General features: G+C 42.0%; 1 protein-coding gene across 9 annotated transcripts in view; it reads left to right on the top strand.

The window, feature by feature from the left end:
- RGS8 (regulator of G protein signaling 8) overlaps positions 1-24,278 on the top strand; it is a 71,497-nt gene extending 47,219 nt beyond the window's left edge. For all 9 annotated transcript variants that reach the window (XM_007480925.3, XM_056815621.1, XM_056815626.1 and 6 more), the window contains 2 exons: positions 15,562-15,728; positions 18,347-24,278. In XM_007480925.3, coding sequence (XP_007480987.1) covers positions 15,562-15,728; positions 18,347-18,529 — 350 coding nt within the window. In that variant the 3' untranslated portion in view covers positions 18,530-24,278. The remainder of the gene's footprint in view (positions 1-15,561; positions 15,729-18,346) is intronic.
- The last annotated feature ends 3,280 nt before the right edge of the window (positions 24,279-27,558 follow it).

Raw genomic sequence — 27,558 nt, 5'->3', positions numbered from 1 at the left:
TCTGGGCAAGTCACTTGACCCCCATTGCCTAGCCCTTACCACTCTTCTGCCTTGGAACCAATACACAGTATTGATTCTAGGATAGAAGGTAAGGGTTTAAAAATATTTTACATATATATATATATATTAATTTGTTCTCTCAAGTATCCTGTGCCCAGTATACAAAGTGATTCAAAGTCAGCCTTAGTCTAGTCGCTGTCCCAGGCATCACAAAGTCCAGATTTGGGGGGTGAAACTGTCCAAATGGTTTTGTAAGATTGCCTTTCTCCCATGATCTCAACACCATGTTAATCTTCTGACCTTGGTGCCTGCCATATAGTGTGGCACCTTGGCTTGGGTCCATGCATTCTGTCCAACATCTTACTGCACTTGTCTAAGGTGTTAGGACTTTATTTGCCTGATGCCCATCAAGGACCAAGACTAATGGCAGGCAAGGAAGGCATTTAGTCTATGTGCAGGAGTGGGCACCCAATGAAGAAACTTCTATATGTGTGTTATAAATATACAAACATACACACATGGACACATACATGCATATATATATTTCAAATGTATATACAGTATATATGGAAGCTCGGTGGCACAGTGGATAGAGTACCAGACTTTCATCAGGAAGGCTTGTCTTTCTGAGTTCAGACCAGCTTCTCTCCCTCTGGAATCTTTTAAAAAGTTTTTCTTTAAAACAAAAAAACCAAAACAATCTTATTTTCTGTTTCAGGAACAACTCTAAAACAGAAGAGCAAACAAGGTTAAATGACTTGTTCAGGGTCACAAAGGTAGGGAATGTTTGAGGCAGATTTGAACCCAGGACCTGTTAACTCTAGGGCTGGTGCTCCATCCATTGTGCCTAGCCTTCTGGAGTTTTTAGCTACTCATTATCAACCTCTTTTCATTGTCAGGCTCTTTCCCTTCCTTCCAGATGTAACCACCATTCATGGGGACCCAGTTTTTTTTCTCTTATGCAAGTGCCAGAAAGGAAGAAAGTGGTCAAAAGGGTGCTGCCAGCATCATATGCCACTGATATTGATGCAATCTTGGGGACCTTGCAAATCCTGCAGATTATTAAGGATTTAGCATCTTCCCCTTCTTCCTGCTAATTCGAGATACTATCCTTTGCCTATTGCTGCTAGAGTGAAATCCATGCAGGGCAATATGCATTTTTTGATTTCCTTCAAGTCTCAGCTCAGATGTACCTTTCCTGAATCCCCAAGTTGCCGGTGCTTTCCTCTTTCAAATTGCTTTCTCTCTCTTCTGAATGTTTCTGACACATATGTTATCTTTTCCCCTAAAATGTAATGATAACAATAATAACTGACATTTATATAGCATTTACTGTGTGCCAGACACTTTGCCAACTGCTTTATAATGATCTCAACTCATCCTGCTTTGAGGTAGGTGCTATTTTTATCCCTATTTTACAGATGAGGAAACTGAGGCAAACAGAGGTAAAGTGACTTAACCAGAGCTGCATAGCTATAATAAGTGTCTGAGGTCAAATTTGAACTCAGGTCTCCCTGACTCCAGGCTCAGCACTTACTCCATGTTGAGTTCAATACCTAGCTTCTTAGAAGCAAGTCCTTGAGGACTGGGACTATTTTGCCTTTCTTTGTATTCCCATGTTTGTTGTTTGATGAATTGTTCCTTGTAGCTATACTTAGATATCGACCTGGAAAGATTGTTTGCTAAAATCTGAAAGGAACAGACCCTCCAAGAAGTACTGTCTTCTTAGAGAGTAATTCAACTCATAATCAAAAGGTATTTAGAAGGTGCTTTTGCTAGGCACAGAGGATTCTGAATCCAAAAAAGTCTCTCCCTTCGAGGAGCTTACATTCTGCAGAGGGGCTATAACTTGTACATTGACAAGAAACTATAAAATCTATGCAAAATAAATGTAAATAATTTTAGCAGGGGAGGAAGTGATATTGGCTGTGAGTTGAGTCCCAAAAGGTTATGCTTTTGAACAAAAAGATTTATTTTTTCTCAAAGGGAGGGACCCTAAAGCAAATATATACTAACAGCCTTCCAGCCTTTTCTTTAAAAACCTCCAGTTATGGGAAACTCACTTCTTCCTGGAGAAACTTATTACAGTTTTAGACAGCTGTCATTTTTGGCAAATCTTTCTTTGTGCTGAGCTAAAATCTATTTTTCAGTGATGTAAATGTACTTCCTGGTTCTGCCCTTTTGGGCCAACCTCAAAATCTTTTGTCTCTTCCTTATGACAGTCCTTAATAGGTATATCATGTAGAGATTATATGAAGAAACTTTGTTCCAGAGATGAGAGGTAACTTCCTCAGGGCCACACAACAGAGCAAAGATCATGACTCAGGTCTGGTGTGGCAAAACCTGGACATAAGGTCTGGAGGATGTCTTTTATGTGACTACCAGTCTCCCTTCTCCACCTGTCCAGAGGACATCTCACCAGGATTGATCCTTGGCTGGTTCCTGTCCTTCTATAGAGCTTGCTGGTATCTTGTCTTTTGGGCAAGTTTTATAGATGATAGGATGGCAGGACAGAAATGCCCTCTTTCCTTGACTTGCTCCTCATGTCTCCTCAAGTATCCAAAGTTAAAATTCTTCTATAACAAAGGTCTATTGCATTTGAAATTATTAATTGGTTTGCTTCTGTGGAAATCAGCAAGTCTCCCAAAGAAACTTAGACAATCTGGGACAAGTTTTTCCTCTTTTCTAAACCCTTTATAACATGGTGTCTTACTTCATAATTCAACCTCGACTGCCTGCTCCAAAGTAAACAATGATTTATCTCTCTCCTAAGATGAACCCCTTACTTGCCACCTTAGGATCAATAAATAAATCATATAAATACATGAATAAAATCAGTGCAAGAGAATTAGAATTGTACGTAGGAAGCAGGCAATAAAGAACAGTGTATACTGTGTGGTTCCTGTCTACACTCTCCCCAACATACTGACATTACTGGATTACCTTTAGAGTACTGCACTGTCCACTTCATCCAGTCCATCTTCTCCTTTAGGTGTCTTAGGGATTTGAGTACTAGATTTGGTAAAGAAGAACTGAGTCTGAATTCTGCCCAGGACACTAGCTCTATGATCCTAAGAAACTTTTCTACCTCAGTTTTCTCACTTTCAAAATGGGAATAACATGCATCTATCACATGGGGCTATTCTGAAACTCACAGTTAAATAAGATATTATTTGTAAAGCACTTAACACCTTGCAGGTGCCTAATAAATGCTTATTTCCTCTCCTTCCTAAAGAAAGCTGATGGAGTAGTAGATGGAGTTCTGGGCCTGGAATAAAATCTGAAATCAGGAACTTAATAACTGTGTAACCCTGGGCAAGTCACGAAATCTCTGCCTCAGTTTCCTCTACAGTAAAATAGGGGTAACAATAGCATTTACCTCTCAGGGTTATTGTGAGAATCAAGTGAGATAATATTTGTAAAACATGCTTAGCAATTTTGCTTGTAGGAGCAATATAAATGCTTATTCCCCTACTCTTTGTTTTCAAGTGGGATAATTTATTTGAAGCATTTTGCAAAACTAAAACTCCATATAATTAGCAGTTATTATCATTCTCTTCCTATTATTCATTTCATTGATGCCATAACTTTAAAAAATTAATTTTTTTGCCAGATTGTTTATTGGTACAATTACCCATAATCATTTTCTGACAGCAGGTAATATGATATATATATATATAATATGATATTGTTTGTACATGTGTTATTATACAGTACATATTTCCATGTTCATCATGATGCGAAAGAAGACATATGTTGCTTACACAAGATAAAAATTCACGGAGGAAATGAAGTGAAGAATGGCATACTTCAATTTGCATTTAGATTCCATCAGTTCCTTCCATGGCAGTGCATAGCCTTTTCCAGCACGAGTGCCTTTGAGTTGGCCTGGATTCTTGCATTGCTAATAATAGTTAAATCATTCACAGTTGATCATCACACTTTAATGCTGTTACTATGTACTATGTTCTCCTGGTTCTGCTCACTTCATTTTTCACCATTTCCATATAAGTCTTTCCAGGCTTTTTGTGATCATCTTGTTTGCCATTTCTTATGACACCACAGTATTCCATTACAGTCACATTCTACAACTTGTTTATTCATTCCTCAATTGGTGGACAATTCTTCAGTTTCCAGTTCTTTGCTGCCACAAAAAGAGCTGCTCTGAATATTTTGTACAAGTAGGGCCTCTTCCCCTATCTTTGATCTCTTTGGTATATAGATCCAGTAGTGGCATTTCTGGGTCAAGGAGTGTACCCAGTTTTATGGCCCTTTGGGCATGGTTCTAAATTGCTCTCCAGAATGGTTATATCATTTTACAGCTCCACCAACAGTATATTGGCGTCCCAATTTTTACACATTCCCTCCAACACTTATAATTTTTCTTTTTTTTTTTTATCACATTAGCCAGTCTGATAGGTATGAGGCAATATCTTGGAGTTGTTTTAATGTGCATTTTTCTACTTAATAGTGATATGGAGACTTTTTCTTCCCTTGAAGTTTCTTGTTTTTTATATGCAATCTCCTAACACCTACCATTTCCATTTTTTTTATACCTTGCAATCCCTACCACACATTCTTGGATCCAGTGACACTGGCTTCCTTGCTGTTCCTTGAATGCCACTCCATCTCTGGGCTCTGGACCATTTCTCTGGCTCTCTCCTATGCCTGGAATGCTCTACCTCCTTATCTCAGCCTCCTGGCTTCCCTGGATTTCTTCAAGAATCAGTCAAAATTCCACCTTCTACAAGCTTTTCTCAATCCTTCTTAATTTGAATGTCTTTTTTCTGTTGACTATTTCCTATATATCTCAGAGATGGCTTGTTTGTACATAGTTGTTTACATGTTATTTTCTCTGTTAGACTGTGAGCTCCTTGAGAGCTGGAGCTTTTTACCATTTTTTTTATTCTCAGCACTTAACACACTGCTCGGTTACTTAGTAGGTGCTTAACAAATGTTTACTGCCTCCTTACTGACTGACTGGATATCAGTCAATAAACAATTATTATGTGTTTGCTGTGTGTAGTTACTACAGCTCCAAGACCAATATAGTCTCTTTCCTTAAGGAGCCTAATGATGGGAGAAATGATATCAGTAACTGTTCATATAAGATATACATCCAGTAGTTAATTTCCTTTTTGTGTGCTACTTATTTTTAATTCTTTGGAGACCGCTGTAATCTGTGACTTGCTGACAAGCAGCAACTCAAGTAAAATATTAGTATTGAAAACAGATTTTTGTTTCTATGGGGAAGTTTGAGGCCATTCAAGGAGCTTTGCAATTTCCTGTTCTCTTGTTCCTTTTCAACTCTGGCCCTAGCTTCCTAATCTAAGAGGGTACAAGAACTTGCCTGCAAGAAAACCTAGGCAGGGAACCCCAGGGACAGAGTTTCTTACGCCGAGTAAACTTGAAGGAGAGAGAGAAGAGATGATGACTTTCCTGGCTGTGAGCCTGCCTGCCTGTGTGCCTCCTCCTCCCACCCTAAATTGCCTTCAAACTCAGTCAAGTTTATTTTAGCTGCTGGGCACGTGTGATTGAACATGTCGATTCCATGCACATTTGAGGGATTCTGCTCAGGTCCTAGGGGGAAGCCAGCATTTTCAGACTTATCCAAAGGCTGTCGGGGTGCTATGCACCCTCCTGATGATGGGGTCTGGGCCAGGTGGCAGGGCCTCAGAATTAGGAGACAGACAGGCATCCTGGCAAAGAGAGCACAGCATATGCAAAGCATATTAGGTCAATGATGTTAGTAAATCTCACAAAGCTTCTGCGAGAGGGTTGCTGGGAGAGCACTTCTCTGGCTCCAGCCAAGCACAGTAAATGGACTTTCAGAAGCAAAATTGTTTTTGGAAGAGAAGGGGGGAGGTTATTGGCTAAGGGGATGGGGGAAGGAGGTGACAATCTGGGGGAGGAGGGAGGGAAGAAAAAAGGGCAAAGGTTGGAAGGGAAAAAAAGGGAGCAGAGAAAACAGATTAGGAGGCAGTGAGAGAAGAGCAGGTGAAAAGACTGCTGGGAGGAGGTAGGAGGTGGATATGGAGGGGGAAGAAAAGATGTGAGTGGGAAGAGAAGAGTGCCTGACTGGGGTCTCATCTAATTAATTTGCCAGCATGTATAAAAACAGAAAATGTAGGGAACAAATTCAGAGCTGGGGGTGGGGGGGGGAAGGGAGCTATCCTTTGAAGACCCTGGGGCTTCCATCTGCTCCTAGAATCTGGGAGGTGGGGCATCTTTCTCACCAGGCCTTTGGAAGGCCTGACAGCTCTGTTCCCATGGTCATTGTTAGTTCATGGATGACCCTTCTGTTTGTGCTGGGTGACCCCTTCTCCTCCCCAGCTTTTGGAGCTGGTACACAGAATATGAAAAGAAGGAATGGATGGGGTGGGATTGGAGCAGGGTAGGAAGGGGGCAGGAAGAAGAGTGATGGAGAGAAAGGGATGCCAGACAGAAGCCAGGTGTACATTCTCTGCAGCTCTTTATGAGCTCTGTAAAGGCATCCCAGTCACAATCTGTTCCCTAACCAGCTGTCAATTGTTGCAGGTCAAAGATGCATCCAGGGAAGGGACTTAGGAGGGGTAACCCTTTCCTTCCCACTTTCTTTAGCTCTTAAATTCCTTACAGCTACATAAAACATTTCTGATTTCTTCTCATTCCCATTGAGGCCCTACTATGTACTAGATGCCTATTATGTACACTGTACAGGGGTAACTAGGTGGTATAGTGAATAGAGTGCCAGCCCTGGAGTAGGAGGACCTGAGTTCAAATCCAGCCTCAGATTGAGATTTGGGTGAATTTCCTGTGAATTGAGGTAATTTTCTATGTACCAAGAATTATCTACCTATTCAGAGAATTGTCTCAATTCTCTAAATTCATCATCCATAGAAAAGGTAGTGACTGATAAGCATCAAGCTTGTGAGCAGAATGGTTTCTGGGATTGTGGATGGCTTCCTATGTTTGGATAAAATGTAGGTAATACTTAATGCTTGCTGTTTTCTAACTGTTTGACTCTGGGGAAGTCACTTAACCCTGTTTGCCTCAGTTTCCTCATCTATAAAATGAATTGGAATGGCAAACCACTCTAGTATCTTTGCCAGGAAAACTGCCAAATATGGGGTCAGGAATAGTCAGACGCAACTAATCAACTAAACAACAAAACTATACTAAGACCTGGGAATATGACAACAAAACTATACTAAGACCTGGGAATATATCCCTGTCCTCAAGGAGATCCTTGTCTAATAGGGATGACAACCTGCAGATTATGATAAAATAACTAATTATATTCAGGATTAATTGGACATAATCAACCAAGGGAGATAGCCTTCCTCTTTCTAGTTTCCCCTCTCCAATCCACCCAGTCATGCCTAAAAGCATAGGTCCCACCCTAATGACTGCACATATGAAAACCTTTAGTAATTCTCTATTGCCTCTAGGATAAAAGACAAATTCTTCTGCCTGATGTTAAAGGTCTCCCTGTAGTTTGCCCTCTACTTGTCCTGTCGGCCTCATTTCATACTGTTTTCCTTTGTGAATTCTTCTTTCTAGCCAAACTGACTTATTGATTATTCTCTAAACTGGATATTACTTCTCTCTCCTTCAGTTTATCCTCAAAGGCCATTCCTCCTGCCTGGAATCAGTCAGCCAGCTAGTCAACAAGCAATAAAGGACTATGCCAGGCTCTGGGGGATAGAAAGAAAGGCTAAAACAGTCCCTGCCCTTGGGGAGCTTACATTCTAATGAGGAAAACATGGAAATAATTAATGAAAATAATGTCAAAGAGGAAGGATAGTACCTAGGGGGATTGGGAAAATCCTTCCTATAGAAGACAAGGTTTAAGCAGAATCTTGAAGGAAGCCAGGGAAACTGAGAAGCTGCGTTCTGAGGGGATAGAAAATTCTGAGTTTGGGGGACATCCAGTACAAAGGTATGGAATTAGGAGATGGAGGGTGGTGTTTGAGGAATGCCAAATAGGCTAGTGTTATTTGGAGAATTCCAGATTTCTTTCTTTTTCTTTTTCAAATCCTTACCTCCTATTTTACTATCAATTTGAAGAGAGAAGGGTAGGGCCTAGGCACATGAGGTTAAGTGACTTGACCAGTGTCACAGAGCTAGGAAGTATCTGAAGTTAGATTTGAACCCAGGTCCCCCTAACTCTTAGCTTGGTGCTCTATCTACTGTGCCACCTGGCTGCCCCTGGATTTCTTTTAAGGTTCAGTTCAGATACTGCTCTTGATTCCTCCTCTTTCCAGGTTAATGCTTCCTTTTACCTCATTAATTTATTTGGGCACTTGTTTTGTGTTCTCAAGAGAATGTATATTCCCTGAGAGCAGGGATTGCTCTGATTTTTGTCTTTCTGCAGCACTTTTATAGTGTCTTGCTCACAACAGCTGCATATTAACAACAGTTAGCATTTACCTAGTGCTTACCATGTGCCAGGCTTTAATTAAATTAATCACTTGTATTAATTGCTTTTCAAATATTTTTCAATTTTTAAAAATCTCAAAATTTAATTTTTCAAATAATTTTTCATACATAATCCCATTTGTTTCTCATATCAATCCTGGGAAGTGGATGCTATTATTACCTCATTTTACAGATGAGGAAATTGAGCCAAACAGAGAAGTGACTTTTCAGGTTCACTTAGCTTGTTAAATGCCTGAGGTAGGTTTGCACTCCAGGCTCTGTACTCTATTGAATTTAATTAAATTGGGCAGCTAGTTAGCACAGTGAATAGAACACCAGGTTTTAGAGCCAGGAAGACTTGGGTTCAATTTTGGCCTCAGATATTTCCTAGCTGCATGACCCTGGGCAAATCAGTTAGCCCCAGCTGTCTAGCTCTTGCTGCTCTTATGGCTTAGAACAGATACTTCGATGGAAGGTAAGGGTTTAAAAAAATTAATTAAATGCAATTTCTGCCCAGAATAAATCAAGTCAACAAGCACTGATTAAATGCTTACTAGGTGCCAAGAGTGGTGCTAGAGAAAGGTACTGCTGTCACTAGAGAGACTGTGGAGGGCCCTGGGGTTGAATCTATCTGAAAGTGTGAAGGAATTTTGACAGGGTTTCTTCAGGCTTTTTGATTGCATATTTAGTTAAGCTCTCTCTGTGCCTGGGTTGGAAAATGTGATGACTGTAGCTATAGCCATCTTGAGAGTTGTGTGAATTTTTGGTGAATTGAGGCAATTTTCTAAGTACTAGGAATTATCTAGCTATTTGGATAATTGTCTCAATTCTCTAACGTCATCATCCACAGAAGAGAGAGCAGTGACTGATAAATGCTAGACTTGTGAGCAGGATGGTCTCTGGGATTGTAGATGGCTCCCTGTATTGTGGATGACAGCAGGTAATACTCAGTGCTTGAAGTCTTGATCATTCACCACCATTTTGCAGACAGGGATAACCTACAACATAGGGAAGATAAATGACTTGCTGGAATTGTTCCAGGAATGGAGAAAAGAACAGAACTCTGATTTTCATTCAGCTGCTCTAATTCCAGCTATCCTCTTTGGCTACAAGCCTGGTGTAACTATCTGACTTGAAGGGGATATGAGTTGATGGCCTATCTGCTGAGAGGGGATAAGGAGTCCTTGGCAAAACACCACACAAATTGCAAGTTGCAATGTACAGGAAAGCAAGAGCCAGTGATTTCTAGCTTTTAGAACATGTTTTCCATCCCTGGTGGGGCCAGATTTAATAAATTAGAGCCAGAGAATTCTCCCAGTTCTAGCATCCTCACCAACATGCCCTGCTGGCACCCACAGGGGAAGTGGTATCAATTGTACAAATGGCATCTTTGATAACCCCTCAGACATTTTTAAGTTCATTCCCACTGAGTTATCCTCAGTTGCTCACTCAAGTGAAATCATTCTATAAGGGTCTCAGTTCTGTGCCAGTTAAAGAGCTTGTAGTGCAGCTGAAGAGACGAAGTTGCCCTTTGGTCTGCCTTGGGAGGTACTGGGTTCCCCCTTATCTGAGGCCTTCAAGTTAAAGGCTGGGTGATCACTTGTCCAGTTTGTGTAGAGGGGTTCCTAATCATGTAACTCTGGGCCATCTTTTAATTTAAGATTTGGTCAGAAAAGTGGAGAACAAAGGATTTATAAGCAAGTGCTGGCTCAAAAAATAATGGGAATTTGGAAGAGAGCAGTCATAAAAGGCTTCATGGAGGGATCAGGTAGGATTTGACTTTGGAGGATGGGGGGATCTAGATAGGCTGAGGGGATCTAGTGAGGGTGAGGAAGATGGAATGAACAAAGGGGCGAAGGCAAGACTGAGTCTGTCATGTGTATTGAATGTGATAAGAAAGGAGGCTACCTACTGGACAGCTCTGAGAGAGAAAGTGGGGCCATTTGATGGAAGGCTTTGAATAATAGACAAAAATTTGGGTATGGCAGGACATGGAGCCATTAGAAGTTCTTGAACTGAGACTCAATTCAAATGATATTTAAGCAAAATTAGTGCTATACAGGACAGATTGGATAGGGAGAAGTAGAAGTAGGGGAAACCAATAATACTGTTAGCTAACATTTATATAGCACTTACTGAGTTTTAAATATAATATATATATGTATATAAAACATTTATATAAGCACTGTAATAAGTGCTTTACAATTATCTCATTTGATCCTCACAACAACCCTGGGAGGTGTTTTTATTATTCCCATTTTACAGATGAGGAAACACATAGAGGTTTTTTTGGTGACATGCATAGGGGTCACACAGCTAGTAGTATCTGTGGCTGGATTTGAACTCAGGTCTTCCTGACTGAAAGACCCACACTCTATCAAATGTGCCACCTAGGGGAAAGACTATTATACTAATAAAGTATAAGGTGATGAACTTCAGATAAAAGTGATAATAATGGTCTAACTTAATTCTCTATGCTAAAGACTGTCAGAAAAGTCTTTGTCAGTAGGGAGGGGAATGTTCAAGCTTCCTTGTCATACAGTTTCTTTGCCAGGCTGCTAATTAGCCATTTTTACATTTTATCACCAGGTAACTTAGTTTGATCTTTCTGCTGCTGTTCTCCTCTCTTCAAGTTATAGAAACTGTTCCACACCCTGCTACCCGGCATTCTCAGACTTTTTGATGCTTACAAGTCCATGCTAGAGGATCAAATACACAGGAGGACAGGGACAGGCAAAGGCCCTGGTACAAACCTAGCAAGATGACTCCCTTTATGGGGTCTGGTGACTCCTATTATTATTATGCCAGGGTAGGTAGGAAGGAAGGAAACAAGCATTTATTACATACCTACTCCACTAAGCACTTTATAGATATCTCATTTAATCCTAACAATAGCCATGTGAGGTAGGTGCTCTTCTTAGCCCCATTTTACAGTTGAGGAAACTGAGGCAAATAGGTAAGCTTCTGAATCAGGAACTGAACTCATGTCTTCTGGCTCTGAGACCCATTAAGTCTTCTCTTCCACTCTTGACTGAAATCACAACTTTCTTGTCTGGAGTTTGGAAACCACGAAGACTTCCAGCCAGAAGCCACCCTTCTATCTAGTGTGGTTGTGTAATCAACATTTTTCTGGTTCAGCAACCAACTGATGGGAGAATGTGGTGAGGGACTGAACTCACTAATAAGTGATACAGAGATGGAAGCAGGTAGAGCATATCTGCCTAGGCTTAAGTTGCCATGTGGTCCTCTCAGGGCAGGAAGAGAATATCCATACTGGGAGGGAGGAAAGGGGAGGACAGAAAAGAGGAGGAGAAAGAAAAGGAGGAAAGGGAAAGAGAATATCCATACTGGGAGGGAGGAAAGGGGAGGACAGAAAAGAGGAGGAGAAAGAAAAGGAGGAAAGGGGAAGGAAAGGGATGGCCTTTAACTGAGGAAAGAGATAAAGAGAAGATAAATGAGAAGAAGGGATAAAATTGAAAAGACTGAAAAGCATCAACTAGACTTGGAAACTGACTAGCTATGGGAGAGAATGGGGATCAAGTCAAGGCTGGAATGTATGGTGGAATGATGGACCTCTCAGAATTCTGATCCCAATTCTGCCACTGAACTGATGTGACTTTGGGCCATGTAGACTCTGTCACCTTTCTGGGCCTTTAGGTAATAGGTGGGAGTTGTTGGACTGGCTGATCTCTGAAGTCCCTGTCAGCGGTAAAATGTTGTGATTATAAGAATGGTTGTGTAAGTGACAGGAATAGGGGGAAATGAGGTTACTGGTAGAAACTATATAATTTACTTCAGACCTTCCTGGCTCTTCTGCCTTCAGGCAACACAGCCCTGTGCCAGCTTCTATTACATCTCACATCCAATTCCCCGTGAGTTTCTGCTGGAATAAATCCTGAGAGTCTGAACTCTTAGAACGGTATGGTGGGTGAGATGATTTGCCATTTAGAACCAGTTACGTTATTGTTTAGTTGTTTTTAGCTATGCCTGACTCTCTGTGACCGCATTTGGGGTTTTATTGGCAAAGATACTGGAGTGGTTTGCTATTTCCTTCTCTAGCTAATTTTACAGATAAGGAAACTGAGATAAGAAGGGTGACTTGTCCAAGGTCACACAACAACTATGTGTCTGAGGTCAGATTTCTACTCAGAATTAAATTTAGGAAGATGAGTTTTTCTGACTCCAGGCCTGGCACTTTATTCACTATGCCACCAAGTTGCCCCCCTCCCCAAGTTGTTCAGTTAGTGTCCAAATCTTAACTCCATTTGAGGTTTTCTTGGCAAAGATACTGGAGTGGTTTTGCCATTTCCTTCTTCAGCTCATTTTATAGGCAAGGAAATTGAGGCAAACAAGATAAAATAACTTGTCCAGGGTCACACAACTGGTACATCTCTAATGCCAGATGGAAACTCAGGAAGATGAGTGTTCCTGATTCCAAGCCCAGTGCTCTAACCATTTCACTACCTAACTTTCCAGATCTGCACAATTCTTATTGCTTTATGCCTCATATAAAAATACTTTGTAGACTATCAAGTATTATATAAATTTGGGTTCCTATCATCCTACTTTTATCATATGGATTTCGTGCTTATCCTCAGGGACTATGGGGAAAGTGAAAAGACTACTCAATTTGGGATGTCAGGATGTTGGTTTGACTCCTGACTCTAATTGCTTATGTGATCTTGGACAGGTCACCTAGCTTCTCTGGGCCTCAGTTTCCTCACTTATAAAATAAGGGCATTGGACTAGATAGTCTCTAAGTTTTGAATCTGTGATCTCATTTTTTTCTTCAGCAAAAACCTTATGAGGTACATGGAAATGTGTTCAGAAATTCTTACAAGTACAAAGTGGGATCTTCTTTTCTTTCCATGGTCTATGGTCGCATTCACTCATCAAACATTTGATAAGTGCATACCATGCTCCAGGCAACAGGGATACAAGTACAATAAATAAAACAATCTTCCCTCACAAAGAACTTACATTTTGGTATTATCTTAGTAGACTTAAAATACCAGGGATCAGTGGATCTTTTTTTGGAGGGGGTCTAAATTTTCTAAACTGAACTTTCACTTTTGTATGGAAATTCCCTCTACTTGATGGTAATTTATTGTCAAGGACAAGAAGTGTCTGCAGTACTAAGAGTGAGCCTTCTCATCAGCGGTGCTAGGGTGCTCACCCATTTCTGGTGTCCACCTGTCACTGGAATCTTACCTATGGCTTCAAGAAGCTGTTATAGCCTGGTAAAATCATCTTAGCCAATGGGTTAAACCAGGTCAAGAGTAGTTGACAGGCTTTTGGTGATCTGGGGAGGGGGTGACTACCCCAAGCATGTGATGACCTTTTCTGGCTAAAAGGGCAGAAGAGAACAAATTTATTCCAATGGCTATGAAGGTGTCTCAGACAAGCATTGTGGAGGTGTGGAGTAGTTAGAGCTTAGTCAGATATTGAAGATGCCAAGGTTACCCACTGTGTCCTGGGCTGTCACCAGTCAGTCATCCTGCCTTTTGTCTGAACACTGGACTTAAATGACTCTGGAAGAGAGTGAAGCTGATGACTTTGTGCATTTCTGCCTCACTGAAATCCAATTCGTGTGTAAGCCAAGACTCCACTCATTGGGATGTCATTGGTCTTCCAAAAAGAAGGATTAATAACAACACGAGGTTAAATAATTTGCCCACATGCACACAGTGAGTTTGTGTCTGAGACAGGATGTGAATCCAGCTCTTTGTGGCTGACCTCTAACCACTGTGCCATACCTTTCATCGGGGATCATGAATAGTAAATTATGGTTTGTTGCTTATGATGCTGTTGATACAACATTTGCCCCCAATAATATTACAAGTTTTTTCAGAGAGGTGCTCAGTAAGGGAGAGATCCCAAAAGAAAGTATAACTAGGAGGGTGAAGTGTGGGGTGAAAAGGACTTTTTTGCCTACCATAATCTTCCTAAAATGTCACCCTGCACACACACACACACACATTGTTATTGATGGAGGAAGACAATATTGTTCATCTGCTTTTAGTAGGGAAGCCCTTTGGTTTGTTCACCCATAAAGGAGAGGGGTTTACACTATACCATGCACACTCTACCCTGGCTCCCCTAAGAGCTCTTCATATACTTTTGAAGGATAGCTGTTGAAGGTTGGGCACCCAGTGGGTGGCCTAGGAACAGAGAGGGGCTAAATGTTCATATTGGGAATGACCCCATGATCTCACCCTTCTGAATATCATGCTCTTGCCAACTAAACCAAAATACAAAGTGCATAGGTTGTTAGGGGATAGATAGCCAGGAGCTATTATTATTATTATTTTCTATTAAATTTTATTTTTTAATTACATGCAGAAGTTTTTGACAATTGCTTTCTGACACTTTGTGATTCAGCTTCTCTTTGTCTCTTCCCTCCCCAAAGCTGTAAATAGTCATTTAAGTTATACCAATGCCTTCATCCAGCACATATTTCCATATTCGCCATATTGTGACCAAAGGCACATATCACATATACAATAAAAAGCTCATCAAGGAAATAAAGTGAAGGATGACGTACTTTGATCTGCAATCATTCCAACAGTTCTTTCTTTGACTTATTTTTTAATCATGAGTCACTTGGGGTTATCTTGGAATCTTTCTTTGCTGATAATAGTTTAGTCTTTCACAGGAGATCATCATACAATATTCCTGTTACCGTATACAGTGTTCTTCCAGGAGCCTATTATTGACTAATTATTAACTAACCCCAAAGCTAACCCTTGAGCTATTCCTATGCTACTCTTTGTATCATTCACCTGATTTGGGGTTGGAGGTAAGATTCACATCCAAGTACATTTCTGGCTTTAGATCTATGGAAATCTTTTAAGCAGAGATTTTTTAATTGTTTTGTGTGTTATAGACCTCTATGGCAGCCTGGTGAAGTCAATGGACTTATCAGACTAATGCTTTTAAAATGTATGAAGTAAAATACATATGATTACAAAGAAAACCAATAATATTGAAATTTAGTTTTCAAAATATTAAAAAAAAGTTCATAGACCCCCAGATTGAGAATATCTGTTTTAGGGGGTAAAGAGATTGGATATTTAGAACTATGCAAACCTCTAGGAACCATTCCTATCCATTCTTCTAGTAGTCTAACTTCCCCTTTCCACCCCGCCTCTCTCATGACAGATGGAGTGGCAGCATTCCGTGCTTTTCTGAAGACTGAGTTCAGTGAGGAAAACTTGGAATTCTGGCTAGCCTGTGAGGAGTTCAAGAAGACTCGGTCAACCACTAAGCTGGTTTCCAAGGCCCATAGGATCTTTGAGGAATTTGTAGACGTGCAGGCCCCTCGAGAGGTACGTTGGTGGCAAGCATCTTGTTGTCTAGGAGATTTCTACTCATTTAGGCTGTATATGGTGGAACATGCCAGCATTCTCTCTGATGGTTTGTTCCAAGAAGAAATCTATTTGTCCTGAGTTGAGCCTTACCAACTCCATCTGTTTATAACTGTTGCTAACCACTAAAATGGTACCTATGGTGGCAAAGGCTTAGAAATTCAAGGAGAGGAGCAAGAGATAGATAGATTGGTAGGTAGATAGATAGAGAGATAGATAGAGAGATAGAGAGATAGATAGACAGATAAATGGATAGAAGGATGGATAGATAGACAGACATATAGACAGACAGACATATAGATAGACAGATAGATGGGTGGATAGATAGATAGGTAGACAGATAGAAAGAAAGATAGACAGACAGATATAGATGGATAGACAGACAGGCAAATAGACAAATGGATAGATGGATGGATAGATAGACAGACAGGTAGATAGATGGATAGACAGACAGATAGATAGAAAGACAGATAAAACATTGATAGAGCATTTACTGCAGTTTAAGTATTGGGCATATAAATACATGCAATCCAGATAGTTCTGTCCTCAAGAAGCTTATATTCTAAGGAGGAATGACAATACATAAAGGGGAAATTGGGAAAAAAGAATGGTACGTGGGTGTGAATAGAGAGGTCTGAAATTACCACAGAGGTCTAGAAGTGAGCCAAAAAAGGCCCAAATTGGCCAATCAAAGTTCAAGATGGTTTCAGAGGATGGATTCCAATTTTCTCATCAGAAGGAAGTGGTGATCATGGTTCTAATAGACTGAAGATGGCTTAGCTGAAGGTACATACTAAGTGATGTGTTGGGAAAGAACTGTGTTGATGTAAGGCCCTTGTTTGCAGATAAATCAAAAGGGATTGTTTCAAGTTTTAAATGAGATTTCTTAGGGAGAAGAGAGAAACCTGGGAGAATTAAACCATTGTATGTGGGAGGAAAGGAAGGGAACAAGCATTTATTAAGCACCAGCTATGTGACAGGCACTGTGCTAAGGGCTTTATAAATATTAGCTCATATATGATGCATGACAATAAGATGAAGTGACTTGTCCAGGGTCACATAGGTAGGAAGTGTCTCAGGCCAGATTTGAACTCAGTATGGAAGGGGGAACCTGTGGAAGGGGAAATGGGATCTTCATCAGATGTGTTTATTTTGCACTTAAGAAAGGATAAAGGAGGGAGCAGCTAGGTGTCCCAATGGATAGAGCACCAGACCTGGATTTGGGAGGACCTGATTTCAAATCTGACCTCAGATATTTCCTAGCCCTGTGACCCTGGGAAAGTCATTTGACCCTGTTTGTCTACCCCTTGCCATTCTTGCTTTATAACTGATACTAGGACAGAAGGTAAAGGTTCAAAAAAAAAAAAAGAAAAGAAAAGATAAGCCACTGTTTCAGGAATGTCTGCTGAAGGGTGAGAAGTAAAAACTTATCACTGAATTAGATTTGGTTTGGAAAGAGCTCTAATGGGGAGTTAAGTGACTTGCATTCTAACCTCAGTCCTACCATTAACATTGCATAGCATATTAGACCTGAAGGGACCTTAGAAATAACCTAATTCAATTCCTCCTCAGTTTATAATTACTCACGTCTGAACAAATCACTCCATTTCTTTGTTCTTTTGTTTCTTCAACTGTCAAGTGGGGGTAACTTCCCTTCTTACCTCACAGCATAAAGATCTAACCCAATCACCTATGGGAAATTGTTTTGAAAAGCAGAAAGTTTTATAGAGGTACAGCATGGTTTTGGGAAGAAGAATTTGAACCCAGGAACACCTGGGTTCAAATCCTGTCTCTGAGACATACTGTGGGCAAATCTCACTATCTCAGGCAACTCTTTAAGACAAAGTTACACAAGAATTGCTGATCCACTTTCCATAAAAGGAATTTCTACATGGAGAGTTTTCTACACGGGATCTGGATTTCTTTCTTCTAATGTAACATCTACTTTCCACCATTTATTGTTCAGTCATGCCTGACTTCCCATGACTCCATTTAGGGTTTTCTTTTTTCTTTTTCTTTTTTTTTTAATTGAAAATTTTACTTAATTGATTTAGAATATTTTTCCATGATTACACAGTTCATGTTCTTTCCCTCCCCTCCTCCCACCCCCTCTCACAGCCAACACTCAATTCCACTGGGTTTTATGTGTGTCATTGAGCCAGACCTATTTCCATATTATTGATACTTGTAGTAGGGTGATCGTTTAGAGTCTGCATCCCCAATCATATCCATTGGGATTTTCTTGGCAAAGATACTGGAGGGGTTTGCCATTTCCAACTCCAGCTCATTTTACAGATGAGCAAACTGAGGCAAACAGGGTGATCACACAGCTAGTATAAATGTCTGAGGCTGATTTTGAACTCAAGTCTTCTCGACTCCAGGTCCTACACTTTCCACTGTGCTACCTAGCTGTCCCCCCACTCTCTGCACACAGCTAAACAAAATAAAATAAGGAGCTATGCAAATAAAACTTGTTTGTTCTAATTAATATTGGTACCCGAATCAACAAATTCAAGCCAAGCCCCGGCTCCCTGGGCTTCTAGCCTCCTCGTGACTTTGCTCTCTGTTTATGTCTCCAGGTGAACATAGACTTCCAAACTCGAGAAGAAACGAGGAAGAACATGCAAGAGCCTTCCTTAACCTGCTTTGACCAAGCCCAGGGGAAAGTGCACAGCCTCATGGAGAAAGACTCTTACCCCCGGTTCCTGAGGTCCAAAATGTACTTAGATCTGCTGACTCAAAGTCAAAGGAGGCTCAGTTAGAGCCGAGATGGGGACCCATGGAAATCACAGGCTTTCCCCTTCCCCCAGCTGCCAAGACCATATTCCAGTGTGAACCGTCATCAGTGTTTAACCGCAGTGGAGTTTGGGGTGGGAGGCTGGGGTGTGAGAAAGAGACGGAAGTGAGAAAGAGACACTTCCACTGGGGGACCCAGCTGCCGGCTCGAGGACTTTTATTCCATTTGCCTGGTTGTGTTTGTGTGTTGGCTAGTGGTAGCACCTCACCACTGTCACCCTTCTCTGGGGCAGCAAAGGGCCCTTCATAACTCCTTGGGTCATTTCTGCTGAGAAGGTAGGTTTGCTCTGCTGGGCTAATCTGTAAATAACGCAAAAGCAATTCACACCCTGGTCCCCTTTCCCGGCCACCGCATTTTATCCTCTGACTCCCTGACAGTCCTCCATCTTTGAGAGGAAGGAAGGGAGGAATAACCATGGGTCTCTCTGCTTTGACTTGGCATTTAGAAACTTTGCTAGTCCTGGGTATCTGGGTCTCATTGCACAAGAAGGGAGATTCCCAAGAATCCCTGGTTAAGCAGATCTGCCAGTCACCAGAGATGGAAGGGAACAAACATTTATCAAGCACCTACTATGTGCCAGGCGCTTTCTAATTTGCTATCTCATTTGATAATATCTCATTTTATATCTATCTATCTCTATATAGCGCTTGATTTCAAAAGGGACCCAATTAGTATTCCTTTCATTTCCATTGGCCACCATTCAGTGGGGAAAGAGTGAGGGTGGGGTGGGGAGGTGGGGCCATTGAGACAAGCTGTAGTCATTGCCCATCCTAAATTAGGAGGCTCATAGACTCTCTCTGTAGCATTCTGGTGAAGGTATATAAGGGGAGATAGAGTTCTGGGCTATGGTCAGACTCATTTTCTGCCTTAGAAGCAGAGGGTTTTCTCTTTGAGTCTGTTTTCTAAATGGGATCTCCTGGTAGAGGTGGGTGGTCATCATTGGTGTATTGCCTGAGAAGACAGGGAGGAGGATGTAGCTGAGAAGCCCAATCTTCAAGTCTGTCCAACATTGTCCAGAGGCGGAGTGACTGACAGAAGTAACAATAGACTTTTGGGTAGTGGACAACTTTCTAACCTGCCGCCCCATTCCCCTGTGACATCAGATGTCCCTGCACTGGCCTCCCAGAATAGTTCAGCTTGCTAAGAGGAAAATTAATCCACAGCACTCAGCCAGCTCTCAGCATGCCTACCACAGATCCTGTTGTCCTCCTAGTTGAGCCTCGAAGGGAGGACATACAATTATGATGGGAGGGAGAATTAGGCATCAAAGTCAGAGATCTTGGGAGATCATATTTTCCTCAAAAGATCTCTCTAAAATAATACCATCCTAAAGAACCACCAGCTTCACCTTTTGGTGATGGTCATGGTATCAAAGATGGAATGCAGGGTTGTAAAGATAATGGGGAATTGCTGGTTTGAGAGACCAATGGAGCTGTGCCAGAAAGGTTTATCCACTAATGATTATTTTTGAAAGTGTGCCAAGGAAGTTCTTTCTGGGAGGAAGCAGCATCCAGTCTCAACTACCTAGAGTCAAGCTGATTTGGATACAAGTTTGTGGTCCCAAGGAGAGAAGCTTGATTTAATTGAGGCAGGACAGGGTACATATCAGGTGATTAGCCTTGGGTAGGGTCCCAGTGTAGATTATTCACTAATGACGGTAAGGAGTTATTGGAATAATCTTATCCCTGTCCCAGGAGTCTAAAAACCTGAGTTCTAGTCCATTTCTGCCACAAATTTGTGTGTGACTCTGGACAAGTCACCATACTTTCTCTGGATATTGGTTTCCTAATCTATAAAATGAGGAAAGTGGAGGGAGGGTTTAGAGTCTTATTAAAGACCTTCCCAGCTTCTAGGAATTTGATCTTTTATGATGCCCTCTAGCCTCCACGGTCCTAGGCATTTGAAAGATGGCATTGGGATTGCTCTAAGAAAGAATATTATGCAGGGGAATTGAGTTTGGCACCTGAGCTCCGAGGGCTGGTGATGCTCAGGAACCAAGCACAAGCACCAACCCCCTTTGATGAGGGGGGTAATGGCACCTTCACCATTTAAGTGTATTGTCAAGTAGTGTCCACATTTCATGCTGTCCTGTGTGTAACCCCCCCCCCCCGCCTGTCCTCCATTTGCCTGTGGGTGGGGGCAGTCTCTGCTTATCCTCATTCTGATTTTTTACCTAGTCTCTGATTGTCGTCAAGGGTCCTTGCACTGCCAAGGGTATGTGTTTCTCTGTGTGTGTTGTTGTCAGTGTGTCTGTATGCAGTAGCATCATAGTGGAGTGGGGGGCAGGTTCTCCCCATCTCTTTGGGGCTGTAACTGGGGAGATACCAGGAATTCCATTCCCAAGAGCTCTGGAGTCTGGAAATGGAGGTTTCTTAGTAGAACAGGCAGTTTCTCCCCTTCCCCGCCCCCAACCCCATGCCAACCCTCCCTCCTTCTTGAACCTACAGGAAACCAGTTTCAGCTGAAGCTGCCAGAATGAATTTAATGAGGTTGCTCTCTCTAACACAGGGTAAAAACTTTAAACCACTGTTTACATAGGAAATTTGCATCGATGGCCAGCTTTCCTGCCAAATTTCAGGCACATCCAAATGGAAACCACACAGATTTCTCAAGACTCCTGGAAAATTTAAAGGGCCTGGTGACCACCTACCTGGGTGGTAATGGGGCAAGGGTGGGAAGGGAGGGAGGACTCTAAAAAGAGCCTGGGCTGTGTCTTCGGTTCAGAATTCTAGTTTCTTCCGATTATTGGGATGAGGTCTGCAGGTGTGGGTGGTGCCTTGGCAAGCTGGCCATTTCGCCCCCCCCCCCCACCACACCAGAAGGAGGTGTGAAGGACCAAGCCTTGGGATTTTAAGGCTTGCAGCTAAGGGAGGGTGTATGTGAGTGGGTGTGTCCCTTCGTGTACAGTAGGTATATTTAGAGTGCTTGGGTATCATATGTGTGACAGCTGAGAGCATCACTTTATAGGGGTGAGGCCCTATCTCTATAGGGCAGACCCTTTATATCCTGATTCTCCCCAGAGGTTCAGAATTGTCTTTCTTGCTGCCCACTCTGGGCACTTTGATTAAGCCAAACCCCGATCATTATTATTATTATTATTATTGTCTGTAATGAAAAAAGAGAAATGTTTACAGCATCAAAAGCAATATCCAAACATACCTCACTCCTTCTCCCTTGTTTCTCTCCCCGACCACTCTCCTGTCCCTCTCCGCTTTCCTCCTTTCTCCTCCTCTCCCCCAAGTAGCCTCACTTGTCCCTCTGATGACCTGAGGAACAGTTTCTTCCATGTAACTTCTTCCTTCCCTTGCAGCGCTGCTGGGGCTTCTGCTATTGTCTGCCTTCTAGGCATGGTGCTTGCTTTGGTCCAGAAATATGCACAGAGGATGGAATAAAAGCCAGAGCAGGGTGGGTAGCACCGAGATTCCCCAACCACCTTCTTCCTTTGGCCTTTGGGGCTGCCTTGAAGTTTGCTGCTGCTCTGAGCAAACTAAAAATAAGAACAAATGCAAACCATGGCCCAGCTGATTGGAAACTTCTATCTCTCTGTTATGGCATGGATGCCATAACCCTTCTTCATTGGCACTGGTGGAGTAAGGAGTGAGGGGGCGCGTGCAGAACTGGGCTGCTGAAAAGAAGGCTAGAGATTGGTGAGGATCAATCTGTAGGAGAGTCCAAAGAATGCATGAGAGTAGGCAGGATTCTGTACTCCAACCTTGAATTCTATCCAATCTAACAAGCATTTATGAAAGCACTGACCACGTGCCGGGTGCTGTACGAGGTGTGAGGGAAATAGAACAGAGGCGAAAATACATTTTGCTCTGATTACTCTACTGGACTGTCCTAAACTTTACAATCCTGAGTAGTTGCCTATAAATCCTCACCATCCCACCTTGCTCCTTCAGGCAAGTTTACTTCCCAATGGTCCATGCTTCATACACTGCCTTGATTGGTGAATCCAGGCAATGGCAAATAGAGGGGTGCAAGGAAAATCCTTTCTGAACTGATTTTTTGCAAAGCCTTCCTGGACCTTTTATCACAGTGCTTCCTCCTGATTCATCTGCCCCATGGACACTATCTTATTTTAGCTGCCCAGACAAAAGGCCTGGGTCTTTCTTTTGTTCCAGCCTTTGGGTTTGGGTTGTGCCTATGACCTCAAGACCTTATCATAAGGTTGGGTGAGAACTCAAGTAAATGAGTGAGGCATGTTTTGACAGTGGTTCTAGTGAGAAGAATCTCACCATTCTCCCTAGGGATGTCACATGCTGTGGCTCTCATGGTCTTCTAGCTACCTTTGGGGCAACCTCTTGATGGCTTTGCCTATTCTGTCAGCTGCAAGCCACTTTCCACTCAAGTTTCTCTATTTTTAAATCATGCTGAAGTGAGGCAATCGACCTTTGAGTTTGTCCACTGGAGAGGCAGTCATCCAATTCCCAGCTAACTTTACTCTCTGGTGCTCTCCACAGAATTTGCTGCTCCAGATTAAACCAAAGCAGTGAAACTGATGCCTTCCCAGGCTGTAGAAGGCCCAGCATTTGGGGGTTAGCATGTAGTCCTTAAGTGGGGCTTCTTGCTTTACCTGGACTGTGTCCTATAATTCTCTAGACTGGAAGCTGGAGTACTAGGACCCCAAAGCTATGGAAATTAGGTTGTGTTGAGGGGGAGCAGGATGAGTTTAATTTTCCTAGGAGTTGAGAGAGGTGAAGATGTGGGTGGAAAGAGGAGAGAAGGAGAGAGGTGAAATGAAAGGAGCAGAGGAAAGGATACCATTTGTCTTCCTTCTCTCCTTCCTTTTTTCTTCCTTCCTTTCTTCCTTCCTCCCTCTCTCCCTTCCTTCTTTCCCTTTCTCCCTTCTTCCCTTCTTCTTTTCTTTATTTCTTTCTCTCTCCCCCCTTCCCTTTTGTTGCTTCCCCTTCCCTTCTCTTTCCCCCTCCTTCTCTTCTTCCTCTCTCTTTCTCTCCCTCCTCCTCTCTCCCTCTCCTTCTGAAATGGAGCTAGCTTTAATAGGCAATGAGAAGGGGGGAAAATGAGCAGGGTATGGGAAAGACTGAACCTTGTGTCCCAGAACCCTTTTATTCCCATCTGTGAGCACTTTCAAGCAGAGCTAGAAAAAGATTCTGGGTTATCCATTCTATGAGGTGTTTAAATCTGCCAAGTGTTATCCCTCCTTGAATCTGTGGCTCTCAACAGTATTAGAAAGCAGAGATGGCAGGCTCAGGCTCATCATTGGCATTAATACGGTGTCCAAATAAGGTGGAATCCAAATGTGGAAATCTCTGTCTTCCTACTCTTGTGACTTTTGAGGACTCCTCATGATGGTGTGTAGTAGGTGAAGAAGGGAGATATGGGGGAATTCTAGTTTAGAGATAAGCTGTTTTCTTATTGGACCCTTGACCTAAACAAGTTGGAGGGGTCTGCATTTTTTCCACAGGCTATTCCCATCTTGCTTCTGATTCCCTCTTTGCTCCTTGGGGTCCTTTTCCTTCTTCCAGGTGCAGAGAAGGTGGTTGGGTTTGGAGTGTACACCAGCCCCTTTGGCACTTCATGCCCTTGGAACATACTTCATGTACCTAACAGATCTATGGCAGCTCATCTGCCACATAAGTTGCTTGGCGGAGTCCTCACCGACTTGTTTCATTACTGTGTAAAGTGGAATACTGTCATTCACCTTTACTATAAACAATGCTGTGAGAATATAATAAACTCCAATTGAACAACCCAGCCTTGCTGATCCTTTTTGGGCCCACGTGGCTTGCTGGCTGACTGTGAGGAACCTCTTCAGGTAGCATGTGGGTTCCTGCAGTAATGGCACGTGCTGGCGCTCTGGATGGGTCTACTTGGGCAGATGGGTATTGTGAAAAGGACATGGACTGGGGTGTGGTAGCACATGTCTATAATCCCAGCTTCCTGGGAGACAGATTGGTGGGAGTTCTGAAGCTAGAGTGAGTTAAGTCCATTTAGTGTTTATACTAAGTTAATATGATGAGCTTCTGGGAATGGGGGAGAGAGGAGTACCAGACTAACCTAAGGAGGGGTAAACCGTCCCAGATTGGAAATGGAACAGATGACAAGTCCTTTGTCAATCAGAATGAGGGGGCTGTTAGTAGCCCCTGTACCTCCAGTCTGAATGAGATAGAAAGACCTAGTCAGAAAGAAAAAGACATAGTCATATATAAACTGGTTTAATGGTTTGGGGAGAGAGTGGGATATAAGTGGTAGTGATGAGTAAAGATCCATTGCTTAAAGTAATGGGAGGAAGGGAAGCGAGGTGACTCAGTGGATAGAGAATCAGGCTTGAATTCAAGAGGACCTGGGTTCAAATTTGACCTTAGACACTTCCTAGCTGGGTAACTCTGGACAAGTTGTTCAACTCCATTTGCCTAGCCCTTCTCCTTCTGTCTTAGAATTGTTACTGAGAAGGTATGGGGGGAGGTGGACATAGGTCCAGTGGAGAAAGCCAGGAACTGGGTTCAAAACTGGCCTCAGATACTCCCTAGCTGTGTGACTATAGGCAAGTCATTCAACCCCCAATGCCTAGCCCTTACTTCTCTTCTGCTTTGGAACCAATCGATTCTAAGACAGAAGGTAAGGGCTTTAAAAAGAAGAGTTGTTACTAGGATGGAAAGAAAGGGTTTTAAAAAAATAAAGCAATCAAAGAGAGGGAAGAATATTTGTATATTGTTTTCATTTGGAGAAATAAGAATTGTATGGTTGATTTCCTTTGTGGGTAGGTCTTGCTTTATGCAATTGGTGTTTATCCCAAACTATGTCAGTCAACAAATACCTGCTATGCATAAGGCATTGGAGGAGGTGGAAGGGGTCACAAAGAAGTATAAAATAATCATATAAGTAATAAATGACAGTAATACGTCTTCAAATTAGGAAATACAACCTATATAGTAAAAGATTTTTAATTTAGGCAAATACTTTAAAATGTACCTGAGAAGTAAATTCTCTTTGTAAAATGAAAACAATCTTTTAAATTTCAAATAATCACCTTATTCCTCTTTCTCTCTACTTTTATTTTCTCTTTGGATATTTATACTCTGATTCCCCCCCCCCTTAATGCGGGGAGACTCCATGTGAAAGTAACAACTGAAAAATGCCAGTAAGTATTTCAGATCTCACTGAAAAAAGGGTGGCATGGTAGGTAGCTTGTCTCATCTGTCCCTGCCTTTCTACCCACTAATTCAAGCGTCATGCCTCATGCCTCTTATTTCATCCTAGGACAGTGATGGTGACCCTATGGTATGGGTGCCAAAGATGGCACACAGAGTGTTCTCTGTGGGCATGTTACCTCCCCTACCCCCAAGTTCATTACTAGAAAGGCAGAGGGACTCAGGTGGAGCTGCTCCCCTCTCCCTCTCCATATGCCTGATGACATTTTTCACATCCTCTGCCCCTCTGCACAGCAGCCCAATGGGAACACTTTTTCTCCCCCCACCTTGTGAGGTAAGGGGGGCCTGGGCATGCCCAACACTCAGTGGGGGGAAGGGGCATGGCACAAGGTCTGGGGGGATGGGTTGGGGGAGGGGCCCAGCACTCTATCTCTAAAAAGTTCACCATCACTCTCTTAAGGAGATGTTTTTCTCAGTATTTCCTTCTATAGGTCTCTAAGAGAAACTGAAGCCATAGAGAACATAGATAAAGATATAAATAGGCAGAAGATACACTTATTCAATGAGGAAAGGTAGAGTGGTATTATGTAAAAAAGAAATCCAATAATCTAATCTCCAAGTTAGGAAGACCTGAAATCAAGTCCTACCACTGATACACACAGACTGTGTGACCCAGCCAAGTCAACTGCTTCATGCAACTCTCCAAGATTATAAGTTTCCTAATAATGACCTCTACTCAAGTCAAGGGAATTTCCTTCATCTAAAGCTCCTTAAATCAGTGATGTCATAGATCCAGACCAAAAAAATAAACCAGTCTCATGAATCATTATGGCAGAGAAAATTCATCGCAGGGTGGTCAATGGTAAAGAACCTCTTTATATTGAGTTGGTATGACCTAGAAATAAAGTTTGGTTTACCACCCCAAATTAAAGCCTTTCCTGATTGGTAGAACCTGCCAAGTCTTGTCCACTTTGGAAGAGCCTTGAAAAACTGTAAAGGCATGATGAGATATGAATAATAGGACCTTGGTGGAAGTGACCAACTATATAGCCTTCATATGGAATGTGGCATAAAAAGCAAAGCTCCCTGAAACTACCATATTTCATTACTTCCTCTGAGTCCCCAACATCCAAATGTATATATATATGTGTGTGTGTGTGTGTGTGTGTATGTATACCTGCTGCCTTTACTACCTCACTACTCATTCATTCATTCATTCATTCATTCAATTCATTTAGGAAACATTTACTAAGTATTTCTTCTATTCAAGGCACTCTTCCACCTCTTGAAATCTGATTTCAGTTCTTACCACTCTAGTGAAAACGATCCCTTCAAAGACAAAGTCAATAATGACTTCTATATTCAAGGTCGAAGGCAATCCCCTCCTGCTCCCCTTGAATCCCCCCTCTTTTTGGTTCCATTCTCATTCTTCTTTACCTCACTAATGTATTTGTTGATTGGTTCTCTCTTGATACCCTATCTACCTCTGGTTTCCATTAGTCTACATTTTCATAGTTACTTCTTTTAGTTTTAATTTAAATTGAAAGCTTTTGTTTTATCTCACCTTCATAGGTGAAAATATCCCCTTCACTTTCCTACTTAGTGACAATAACAAAGAATGAAGCATCAAGGTTCAACAAAAGAGGGGCGGCTCAGTGGTTCAATGGATAGAGAGGCAGATCTAGGGACAGGAGGGATTAGGTTCAAATCCGACTGCAGGTGCTTCCTAGCTGTATGATCCTGGGTAAGTCACTTAACTCCAATTGCTTAGCCTTTATCACTCTTCTGCTTGGAATTGATACTTGTATTGATTCTAAGACAGAAGGTAAGGGTGAAATACATGAATAAAAAGATTGAACAAAATAATCATTTTGGCAAA

This window comes from Monodelphis domestica, chromosome 2, assembly GCF_027887165.1.
Source record: "Monodelphis domestica isolate mMonDom1 chromosome 2, mMonDom1.pri, whole genome shotgun sequence".
Taxonomy (NCBI): domain Eukaryota; kingdom Metazoa; phylum Chordata; class Mammalia; order Didelphimorphia; family Didelphidae; genus Monodelphis; species Monodelphis domestica.
This window is presented reverse-complemented; position numbering and strand designations above follow the sequence as displayed.